The sequence below is a fragment of the Mastomys coucha genome, unplaced genomic scaffold (genome assembly GCF_008632895.1).
Source record: "Mastomys coucha isolate ucsf_1 unplaced genomic scaffold, UCSF_Mcou_1 pScaffold20, whole genome shotgun sequence".
Classification (NCBI taxonomy): domain Eukaryota; kingdom Metazoa; phylum Chordata; class Mammalia; order Rodentia; family Muridae; genus Mastomys; species Mastomys coucha.
The window spans coordinates 118,194,848-118,207,001 of NW_022196903.1; the positions used below are offsets into that span (position 1 = coordinate 118,194,848).

General features: G+C 51.0%; 1 protein-coding gene across 1 annotated transcript; it reads right to left on the minus strand.

Moving 5' to 3' along the window:
- Window positions 1–646: 646 nt before the first annotated feature.
- Ltbr (lymphotoxin beta receptor) lies at window positions 647–7,686 on the minus strand. Its single transcript, XM_031383459.1, has 10 exons — window positions 7,370–7,686; window positions 7,169–7,265; window positions 6,773–6,898; window positions 6,534–6,692; window positions 5,892–5,988; window positions 5,660–5,739; window positions 3,067–3,174; window positions 2,894–2,919; window positions 1,818–2,034; window positions 647–1,539 (listed from the first exon to the last, which is right to left on the minus strand). Exons 1-10 carry the CDS (start codon window positions 7,463–7,465, stop codon window positions 1,298–1,300), a joined length of 1,248 nt encoding a protein of 415 aa, XP_031239319.1. The 5' UTR covers window positions 7,466–7,686; the 3' UTR covers window positions 647–1,297.
- Between the last annotated feature and the right edge of the window lie 4,468 nt (window positions 7,687–12,154).

Here is a 12,154-nt window from a genome sequence, read left to right on the forward strand (position 1 = left end):
AGTGGTAGGTACTGAGCACCCACTGCTCCTTCCGGACAGCCCTGCTTTCCACTGCATGGGGCAGTGGGATGTTTGGGAAGGCCCTGAGACAGCACCTGTGGAAGAAGAGACATTTATGCGGGGCTAACTGGTTTGCAAGGACATCCCGGGGACCTTGCAAGTCCTCTGTCTGTGCCTGTGCCTGATTTATGGAGTGTGCCTGCCCCATGGCTGTTGGGAGGACTGACTCAGGCTGTTGTTGTAGTTGTGGAGAGAATACTTCCTGGCGAGCACTCAGGCATTGCTGCTTACTTGGGGTGCTGTCTGAATGGAACCTGGGGACGCTCCCAGGAGCGCCTTTGAGGGCTTACATTCTTGTGCTTTCACCTCTGCCTTTGCTGTTGTCCTAACGGTCCAGTGTGTTCCCACATAGAACCCGAGGAAAAGGGGCTGGAGAGATGGCTCAGCAGTTAAGAGCACCGACGGCTCTTCCAGAGGTCCTGAGTTCAATTCCCAGCAACCACAAGGTGGCTCACAACCATCCGTAATGGGATCTGATGCACTCTTCTGGTGTGTCTGAAGACAGCTACAGTGTACTCACAGACAAAATAAATAAATCTTTAAAAACAAAAACAAAAAACAACAAAAACCCAAGGGAAAAAAAGGATCCCCATCTTGTCTTTATTCACATGTGATTACAACTCATAAATACACTTGTCACTTTTCTCCTGTTCCCAAACTCTCCTCCACACGTGGTAACGCTACCCAAGCCCCGGTCCTCTCCTTCTCACTATCCTCTCCCCCAGGAGCAAGGGAGGGATGCTTCTCCATGCGACTTCATCTTCACCTGGGCTCTATCTTGGTCCATGCAGTAAGACCCCTCAAGGCCTCTGAAGGTTGGGGTTGAGCACCACGATGCCTTGCAAGGTCCCCGGGATGTCCTTGCAAGTGACCGTGACCAGCTGCCTGTTCTGCCATGTTTAGACTGCAGAGAGGCATGGTGGGGTCACAAGCTTTCCCTGTGTCTGAGGCTCAGTGGCTGAAGCCTCTGGGAGCTGGTGGGTCTGCAACAAGGTCTCAGGCTTGCTCGAGCAGTAGTCAGGGTCCTGGGCGGGCACTGTGGCCTGCTAGTGTCCGGTTCTGCTCTGAGGAGGTGCCTGAGGCCAAGCGTCTTAGGGCTCTATTTCTCAGAGCCTGCCCAGACCCTGTGAGTCCTGGTGGGTAGAGCAGCCTCAGAAAGAAGGCGCTGGACCCTCTCTCCTCCTTGCCTTTCCCAGATGCCACCAGGCATGGGTGGCAAATAGGTTCCTTGGCCCTGTCAGAGGTCTTGGCACCCTAATGTCTCTGTCTCAGCCAGATGCCAAGCTTTGCCGTCTTCCTGGTAGGGTGTAGACAGCTCAGAAGGGCCAGGGGCTCCCTCTTCAGGAGTGGGGTATGGAGGCTCAGGAGGAACTGGAGGGTCTCCAGAGCCCCGTGTCCCCCCCAGCACTGGCCCGTTGTATATGTAGATGTTGCCGGTGACAGTTACAGAGCCTCCAGTCACATGAATGCCATTTGCACCTGTGGGAGGGAAGATGGGATGAGAGAGGATGCTCATTCTCAGTGCTGGGATTCCAGCTGTGCCCCAGCCCCAGGCTCAGCCCCAGCCCCAGCCCCAGCCTTGCTATAGGTTCCATATGTTCTGAACACATTGCTCTGCTCCTTTCAGACTCTTCCCTTCCATCTTGCCTCCGTATCTTTTTGCTCTGTCTGGACCTTATTCTTCCTCGCTGACACCCCAGCCACCATCCCTTCCTTCCTCCCCCTACTCTACTCTGGTTATGGCCTGCCCGGCTCACCGTGGGCCACCTGGCCATGTTCCCCAGGCTCAGCCTCCAGCTCCCTGGCCTGGACCAGGGGACTCTGCTGTTGCAGCACCACTTCCTCCAAAGAGGGGACTGCTGGGGGTCCAGCAGGGGCTGTCGACAAGTCTCCAGACATGGGTAGGAGTGGCTCTGCCTGGTCATTGAAGTGTGGGTTGGCTCTTGGAGGGGCGCAGGGGGGAGACTCTTCTCCCTGTAGACGAGGTATAGAGAGAACCATCCACCGTCAAAGGGACCAACACTTCATCCTTCCTTCGTTTCCATGGCCTACCCCTTGTATTTTGGTGACTCACTGTCTGTCTTTGTCCCTCACCATGCTTCTTGCCTCAGGGCCTTTGCACCTCCCGCTTCTCCAATTCCTAGATCATTTTCTTCAAGAGTTCCCTGGTTAGCTTCCTCATTTCTTCAGCTCACTGCTCAAATAATGAGCGTATCAAAGAGGCCCTGTCCACTCTGTCTAAAGGAATGTACCCCCATTCCTTTGCTGTCACTCTCTGTCCATTTCATTTTTATTATGCTTGCTACCTGATGTGTGTGTGTGTGTGTGTGTGTGTGTGTGTGTGTGTGATTACTGTTGTGGTGGTTTTGTTTTGTTTGATGCAGGTTTTATATATATATATATATATATATATATATATATATATATATATATATATTCCAGGCTACCCTGAATTTCACTAAATAGCCCAGGCTAGCTACAAACTCATGGTGAGCCTTCTGTCTCAGCCTCACAAGTGGGTTTGGATTACAGGACTGAGCCACACCACCCTGGATACTACCCCCTGCCCCCATGGCACTGGCAATGGAGTCCAGGTACATGCTAGCTAAGGGCTCTAAGATCCCCGGTCTTTGCACTGCACTCTTTTCTTGTTCCACTCGTGTGCAAACCCCAGGGCGGGAGGCACTTTCTCAGGCTGTATGTCTGGTGCTGAGAATGGGGGCTGGAACGTGGCACACTCGGCAACCAGTCAGTGGAATGAGTGGAAGCTAACGTCTGCCTTCCCTGACCTCACAGCCTCGCCCCTCCTGCGCGGCTTCTTTCATTCCTTTACCTCTGGATGCCGCTTGAGAAGAGTACCTGAAATGAAAAACAGAATGGGTTGAGAGGCCTGCGGTTCCCAACCGTCCAACTTCTATCCCGACACCATGTGCTGCTGCCATCCCTAGTGTCCCAGCGCAAGATGATATCTCTGTGTGGGCATAGGGGGTGGTGACTGCTTCTTACCCAGCTTTCTGCAGAGAGAAGGGTGCCTCATCCAGGCACAGGCCAGGACAGTGCTGAAGAACAGAAAGAAGACCAGCGACAGCAGGATGGCCAGCAGCAGCATTGTCCCTGCCAGGACAGCAGACAAGGAAAGGGGATGGCACCAAAGGACAAAGGGGAGGAGCTCCTCCCAGAAGTCAGACAGCCGGCTCCCTCTTTCGCAGCCTTGTCCCTTGGGCTGTGGACAAAGGGCTGAAGCTGGTCTTATGGAGGATCTTCTGACCACACGAGAGACTCTGTCCTGAGTGGTGGTGTATAGACCTCTCGCAGTCAGTGGGTGAGGGGTGTGTGGGAAGCTGGCTTTCAAGGCTGAAAGTAGGCGAAAGGCAGTGGGGAGGGGAGGTGGTGCTTGGGCCTAAGGGGAGAGCCCCATTTCTGTGACCTGGCTATCTTACAGAGGGGCCACTGGGCCTGAGATTGCCTCTCTGTGCCTGTGAGAACTTCATTCAGTTCCGAGCCTGGCCTATGACACTCAGGGACAGCAGGAATTGCAAACGGCTCACCCCCTTGCTCATGACAGGGCCTAAGAAGGAAAGAGGCAGAGAGCTGGGAGTTTGGTTTCCCAGCCTTGTCCTGGTGATTCTACCACAGCTGTGGCCTAAGGAAATACAGAATGCAGGGCATGGAGAGAAACTGGACCAGGGGTCTGGACACCTAGGTCCCTGTCTTTAAGTCAGTTCACCTATTAGAGCATCAGTTTGTCATACATAAAACAAGCAGGCTAACAGACTTTAAAATCCTAGCTCTGACACGCACGTGATACTTGATGCACACTTGATTTTGGATGCATAGCTGAAAGTTTCTAGGAGAGCATGGGAAAATATTTATGACACACTGTTAACTAGTAATATAAGGGAATATATTATACAATATAGTTATATATTATAGTGTATAAGGGAATATACTAGTATATAAGGGAATACATATATACATATATATATGTATATAAATATATACATATATATATGTATAAGGGAAGCTAGTATATAAGGGAATAAGCTCAGTGGTTCAGCATTTACTGCCAACTTCTCCCCATCAAAAAATGTCAACTATAAAACACTTCTATCACTCTACTTTTAGTTTAGAAAACTCTATGACTAGAAATGCATAGGGAATGTGTTGGAAGAGATAGACCAAAATAGTAAGAGCAGAAGGGGTTCAGTGGGGGAATTTTAGCTAAATTCTCATTCTTTCTCTCCTCCCTCTCTCAGAGACAGGGTCTCTCTCATGCAACCCAGCCTCTGAGTCCTGGCTACACCTCCCAAACGCAGGGATGACAGGCATGCGCTACCACACCTGGCGTGAATTTTTAAAATATTTTATAGCATGTGTACCTTATAAATGGGCCCCGAGTAAGGAAGACCTACATACAGATAGTAATAACATGATTTACACACACACACACACACACATACACACACACATAGACACACACAGACACACACACACAGACACACACAGACACACACAGACACACACACACAGACACACACAGACACACATACACATACACACACACAGATACACACATACATATACACACAGACACAGACACACACACACAGACACACACACACAAACAGACACACACACACAGACACACACACACAGACACACACACACAGACACACACACAGACATACATACACATACACACACACAGATACACACATACACACACACACACACACACACAGACACACACACACAGGTGATCTTGGGCAAATCGTTTAACATCTCAGCTTTCTCTCCCCATCAGTGAGGATGAATAATCCCACTTTATAGAATCGTTAGGCAGCTTAAGTGGGGTCACTGAGGGGTTGAGAGTTGTTCTCAGGGTGTGGAAGCTGTAATTACAAGAGTCTGGTCATTCAAAAAATGTTACTACATTCTGCCAATTAGTAACGATTATAGTCATCAGAAAGAACCTATAGTCACCCACCAGGCTGGGAAACTAGTGGGTTTCCTCGAAGACAGAAACCAAGAAACAAGAAAACCTAGAAAGAGCCCGATGGGGGAGCATGTCTCCAACAGACGTGTGCAACTGAACAGTGAGGTATTCAATTAGTGAAGGGATGACAGAGTCGCATCCAAACATACTGATGTAGCCGGTTAGAATTACATCACAGCACAGGAATGTTTCCTGGCATAATATGTATAATTTTGAAAGTGTAAGAAAAGAGTCTAGGGATGTCCTAATCTCTAGGCCCTCTATGGAGATAGTCTTATTCTGTAGCCCAGGCTAGCCTCGAACTCTTGATTCTTCTGCCTCAGTCTTCCAAGTGCTGGGGGTTACATGGGTATACTGCCACATCTAGCTTTTCAAGGTTTTGGTTTTTCTTTTGGTGGTACCCGGATTCAAACTCAGGGTCTTGTGTATCCCAAGCAAGATTCCACCACGGAACTACATGCTACCTCCTTCTGATTTCTTCAGAAGAAATGTTTACTTTGTCTAACCCTGGGAAGAGAGATGCACATTTCCCTGTTTCTGTGGATGAGGGAGGGTGAGGCATCTTCCCAGAAGCTGCTTGTGTCCCTCAGCCCGGCGTCTTACCTGGCTCCGGTGGAATTTTACAGATGGTATCAGAGTAGGAGGTACCAGGAGCTGCCTCCACCAGGCCCTGGATCTCACATCTGCGCAGAAACAAGACTGTGAGCCCTCCCTGCTCCTCTTGGTGTCCAGCTCCAGGAACACATGGTCGGGATGGAGTCAAGGATGGAGGAAGGTGACAACCCTTGGGCTTCCTGGAGGTGGTGGTGGGGGATATGAGAAGGGGTCCTCTCACCTGGTATGGGGTTGACAGCGGGCTGTGGGGGAGGAAGTGTTCTGGAAGTGTCCTGGCTTACAGGGGACACAGTTGACGTCAGTATCCATAATTTCATCTGGCAAAAGAAAGGCAGACCAGTCTTCAGTGTGAGATGAGCGGTGGGCTCCATTTATGTCTCCTCTTTGCCAACCACTCTGTCCTGTAGCTGCTACCCTCCCCAACCTTGGCTTTGTCGCCTGCCGTTTTGCCCAAGCTTTCCCAGGGCTGATAGGAGCTACCTTCTTTTTTTTGTTGTTTTGTTTTTTTGTTTGTTTGTTATTTTCGAGACAGGGTTTCTCTGTGTAGCCCTGGCTGTCCTGGAACTCACTCTGTAGACCAGGCTGGCCTCAAACTCCGAAATCCACCTGCCTCTGCCTCCCAAGTGCTGGTACTAAAGGCGAGCGCCCCCACAGCCCAGCTAGGAGCTACCTTCTAAGCTCCCCACACCAGTTCATGTCTTGGCAGACCCCCAACCTGTGAACCTTTTTCAAGGAATGATAGGTTTTTTTTTTTTCATGCCAAAGAGAACTCCATTGGGGAGAGGCGCCACCCGCACAGTACCATGTTCCCTGCCCTTGATGCCCAGCCTCCCTTCACTGGCTGCCTTCAGTGACCTCTGACCTGTGACCTCGGCTTCTGTACCAGGCCGGCAGAGTACAAGCCGCTCCTCCTCACAGTGTACACACTCGTTGTCCAAATACACACAGGACATCCCCGGCTTACAGCGGCACTCGGCTTTCTGATCACTGGTGCAAGGGGCAATCTCCTCGAAGCCCAGCACTGTTAGGGAGAGGAAAGAGTCAGAGGAGAGCTGGTCTTCCCCCCAGCCGTACCCATCATCCAGATGCGTCCCCACTCACCAGAGTCACAGGGACGGCACAGCTGGCAGGTGGAGAGATGGTTCCAGTGTTCGTTGTAGGAGTTATGGGGGCAAGTCTTGCAAACTGTGTCTTGGCTGTGGCTGCATACCTCAAAGACAAACTCGCCTATGAGGCGAGTCGGGGGAGAGGGGTATCAGGAGACAAGGAGTCTATCCCTGCCTCTGCTTGCTGCATGCCGCAGAGCCTCTCCTTGGTCTCTTTGTCCCCATCCTGTCTTCATGGCTACGCGCATGGCTACCTCTTCAAATCTCAGTGTCCGTGTGACAATGCTAATGCTTCTCAGTCTCTCTTTCCTAGCTTTTTTTTTTAAAACCAGTGTTGGCATCAGTCTGGCTCACCTCTACCACCCAAGCGACCTGGGGCCACTGTTCTCACCTGGAGGACAGCGAGAGCAGCAGACGTCATGCATGGGCTCGTAGTATTCCTTGTCCTGGTCCCAGCAAGTCTGGTTTTCTATGCGATAGGGGGGCACCTTCCAGGGGAGGCGGAGACAGAGAAGAATGAGGCAGGGTCAGCTCTGGAGGGCAGAAGGGCTAAGAGAGCAACCTGGCCCATCCCACCTGGCCCCTCCCTCACCAGCTGGGGCAGAGAGGCCACCAGAAGCCCGCTGAGTCCCAGCAGGAGTGGCCCCCAGACCAGGCCGCAGGGAGAGGAGGTCCCCGGCAGGCGCATGGCGGCCTTTCGGGTCGGCTGACCAGACCGGGTGGAGGCCTAGGAGGAAGGTGGGAAGTCCGGACGTCCTGAGCAGCGTTGGCCACGACTTCCCAAGCCGGGCGGCTGGGCCGACGTGCCCCCGGGGGCCGGGAGCGGCCGGGCCTGGCCTCCAGGGCTCCAGCGCCGGGCTCAGGAAGTGGGAGTGGAGAGAGCCGGCCGGGGGCGGGGGCAGGGAGCTCTGGGAGCAGAGGCCAGCCTGTCGCAATCGCGACGGGGGAAGAGGAACAGGCTTGGCCGCCTCGACGCAGGGCGGGAGGGGGTGGCCGGGAAAGCACGTGAGAGCTGCAGGCCCGGAACCCCGGCCTCCACCTTTCTTTGGAAGCCTGACTCTCAGAGGGGCTGCGGATCAGGACCACCTGCTGGCGGAAAGGGGGGCAGCAGAGCCAGTGGCTAGCTAGCCATCAGTCAGGCTGACCTCCAAGAGCCTGAAGCCAGGCTGACCTGGTTGACCTGACATGGATGTTGAGGCAGAGCAGTGGACAGCTGGGTGCCAGCTTTGCCAAGTGGAGGCACCACAGGGATTGACAGTGCACCAAGCCAAGATACCCAGAGGTGGTTAGCAGATGCAGCGTCTGGCCAGTCACCCATCAACTTGGCAGAGACTGAGGGCCTGCTCCATTCTGTGACTTTAAAAAAAAAAAAGAAGCTGCCACGGTAACAAGCCCACCCACGCCACACACCAAGACACACACCACAAGACATTGGAGAGAGTTCAGCTGGCCCTGAATCTGTCCTGTCCTCTGGGAACCTCTCTCTCTGAAGGGTGTGTGTGTGTGTGTGTGTGTGTGTGTGTGTGTGTGTAAACCCAGGTCCTGGTGAGTAGGGACCTCTGGGCTGGGTCTGGGTAGCCTAGTTCCAGCTTGTGTGCACATAAGCCTATAACTCTCTTAAACAGAGGCACCTGAGAGCCCAGCCAGTGTAGAGAAGACCCATCCAGGGTGCCAGGCAGAGGAGCGTAGAATTCCAAGGTTGTTCAGGTTGGTGAACCTTTTCTGCTGGAAGTATGTGACACCCCTCTTTCCCGCTTCCACTGATTGTCACCCCCCAACCCCCTTCACCCAACGCCTCTCCAAATTTCTCTTTAGAAAGCAGCCATGGAGCCCCCAAGGAAGCCTAATGTCTGTCTGCCCTGGGTTCCTTACTAGGCTATGGGCTGGCCCATAGCCTGGTTTGAAGATTTAGTCTAGGCTCACAGAGTTTAGCATGCTCTGGCTTATGCCACAGGCCAGGTACATATGCATGGAGTAAATGAAGGCTGTCCACACCGCTTAGCCACTCTGGCAGAACTTAACCGCAGTCCAGATCTGATTTTCAGATCCCAGCCCATGTCAACATCTCTCCTGCCCTCCTTGTGATTCAGGGGAGTCTCCTTTGGAATGAGGAGCTCTTCGATAACTCGCCTGAGGACTGGCCTTTTCCATGGGGGATCAGATAGCCAGACAGGCTTTCGGTGGAGAGGCGAAGTGCTAGTGAGGGAATGAGTTTTAGAGAAGGCTGGGGGGACCTGCCTGGGCTTTTGATAGTCACTCTGTACCGTCTCCTCACTGGGTGCAGGTCCAGCAGGTCCACTCTCCTGACAACTGTCTGTATTAATTGTCCAAGGTTACCTGGCAGTGGTAGAGATACTGAATAGGAGACCTTCTTTGATTTCTCTTCCTTCTTCGCTCAGGGACTTGGAGCAGGGGCTAGACTCACTTGGATCTCTTAAAAACATAAAGGAACAGGTGGGTGGGTGGGTAGCAGCCTTAGATAAATCTCACTATTTCTTCTTCTTATGTTTTATTAGGGAAAATTCACATGTACTATCCAAAAAGAGAGAGAGAGAGTAGTATTGGGAGCCACTGTCTTGTCTTACTTAGCTTTCACTTGTGACCAGTCTTTTTTCTTCATATCCTATTTTTTTGTTTCCAAGACAAGGTTTCTCTGTGTAGCTCTGGCTAGCCTGGAACTCCCTCTGTAGGCTGGGCTTGAACTCAGAGATCTGCCTTCCTCTGCCTCCCAAGCTCTGGGATTAAAGGTGTTGGCTACCACTGCCTTTAATGTGTAATTTAAAATTTGTGAGTTTTCACATGTAGATGAGTGGATTCTCACTAACTTTTTTCACCTGTTTATTTGTATATTTATGCAGTAAGTATATGAGTGTAGGCACTTTCTGAGTCAGGACTCAGAAAGGTGGGGAGACCCAACCCATCTCCTGGCAGCTTACAGAGACTGCTGACAGACAATACGAAGTGGTGAATATAACTCCTCTTCGACCTCCTTCTCGGGGATGGAGACTCAGGCTGAGAAATCTTCAAATTCTTAGTGAGCACAGCATTGTCTTTGTTAGTTGGGCTTTTTACCAGCTTCCAGAAACTTTCACCAATGTCCATTGAGCAATACCAGACCAGGACAGAGTGCCCCCGGACTCCCAGAAGGCTTGAAGGACTCTTCTCCGAGGCCTCCCTCAGAGGGGATTGCTGAAACACCCTTTTCCCCACAGCCTATGAGTAATTCCTAAGGAGAATTGGTGTGAGTGGATCACTCTAAAACACTCCTGCCTCCGTCCTTATATTCCCCTTAGCCGACTGATCCCGTTAGCCAGCCCAGCTGGGCAGGTAGACTGAGAGAAATGGTGGCCTTCTCCCTGAGTGTTTGGAGTCTCAGTAGGAGCAAAGACTTGTCCAGTTATTCTCCATCTTGGTAACCTTGTCCCCCAGAAGACATTTGGAAATATCTTAAGACATTTTGGTTTGCAACTACTTGGAATTCCCACTGTCACCTAGTGCGCAGAGGCCAGGGATGCTGCTGTGACCTGCAGTGCATGACAGGCCCAGACAACAAGGAATTGCCTGGCTGGGAATGTCAGCAGGGAGGACCTTGTTAAACCCTGTAAGCAAAGGAATAAACCTCTATGGGGGGGGGGGGCTCCTAAGCATCTTCCCAGGTTGCTAAATTGAGGACAGGAGAGAGAAATTTCCTGGTCTATCCCGTTAGACTTATACCTCATAAAGAAAGATAAAAGGATGCTGTTTGCTACAGTAGGCTGGCCCGTAGTTAGTGCTAAGTATAAGAGTAAAGGGGTATGTTTAATTTCGAGACTCATTTTTTACCCTAGAATGCATAAATGCCGAAAGGGAAAAAGTGAAAGAAATTTCGATAAATTAACAGACCCCCAAACCGATGTGCTATTGGAGGAAGCTGAGATGTTTAATGTTTTTCCGATGCGCACTCCACTCTGTCAAAAGATAAACTTTGGATCCTAGCCATGATGTGAGATTCTGTTGCCTGTGGAGTGGGCCAAGGACTAATGGCCATTAAGTTGGGCCCAGTGGCAAACTTGGTAACTTCAGGAGGACTCAATACTGGATAGGAGGGTTGGGAATTTGAGAACAGCCTGGGCCACAGAGTGTGTCTCAGAAACAAAACAGAAATAGTAGCCACGAGTCACCAAAGCCACCAAGATAAACAAGCCTGGTGCTTGTCATCAGAGTTTTCATAACCTGGTCTACACATTTGTAGGCCTGTGAAGTGAACACAGGTGCATGTGTGGGCCACATCACTAACAGTAAACAGCAGGAGGTGTTGAGGCAGGCTTTCCTGGGGAGTGTGGAGGAGAAAGCGATCCTTTCTGTCACCTATCTCTGGAATGAAGAGGCGGGAAGACCAGTGAGTCCTAATGCTCACCCCACTTCGACCCTGAAGGTTGGATTCTTTCCCTAGAGCCACTGCATCGTTAAAGGTTGCTGGGTGGCTGGCATGGGGCAGAGAAGGCAGCCCCTCATTTAAGAGATGGCTGGGGCTCTGGGAGAGGCAACAGGAAGCCCTGGGTAGAGGGCCTTTCTCAGACAAGGTAAAAAATGCCCTTGAAATGTCCTAACAGGACTCCACTACCTTGGAAGTCAGGAAAGCAGCATCAGACTTGGGAAACAACCCACCCTGATCCCTGGTGGCCCTGACAACGTCACTCTGTTCTCAGGCCTTAGTTCCCCCGTGTACTGAGCAGGGAGCTAGATGCAGTCACCTGGCAAGGTCTTGGTCATTAGGCAGCCTTACCCACCACTTCCTGCCCCTTCATTCTTTAAATGAGAGCCATGGAGCCCAGGGAGGTAAAAATCTCTCTCTCTCTCTTTCTCTCTCTCTCTCTCTCTCTCTCTCTCTCTCTCTCTCTCTCTGTGTGTGTGTGTGTGTGTGTGTGTGTGTGTGTGTGTGTGTAGCCTTGGCTGTCCTAGCACTCATTGTCTAGACCAGGGTGGCCTTGAACTCATAGAGATTCACCTACCTCTCAAGTGCTGGGAGTAAAGGATGTACCACTATACCTGGCTTAAAAATGCTTTCTTGAAGACAAATAGTTTAAAAATAAAAATGGAAGTCATAGAGTAATATGTATGAAGTGGTCCCACATGATTTTTTTTTTTTCGGAATTGCTTGTAAGCTGGCATACCATACATATCTGTAATTGCAGTACTTGGGAGGCTGAGGCAGATGGATCATGAGTTCAAGGCCAGCCTTGGTTATGAAGCAAGTTTAAGGTCAATTATACATGGAATTCTTGTCTCAGCATACAGCACAACAAAACATATAAGTCCAAAAGACATCCAGGAAGAGATGGATTGGTGAACATGTCATGGTGGCTCTCCAGGAAGAGAGGGATTGATGAACATGTCA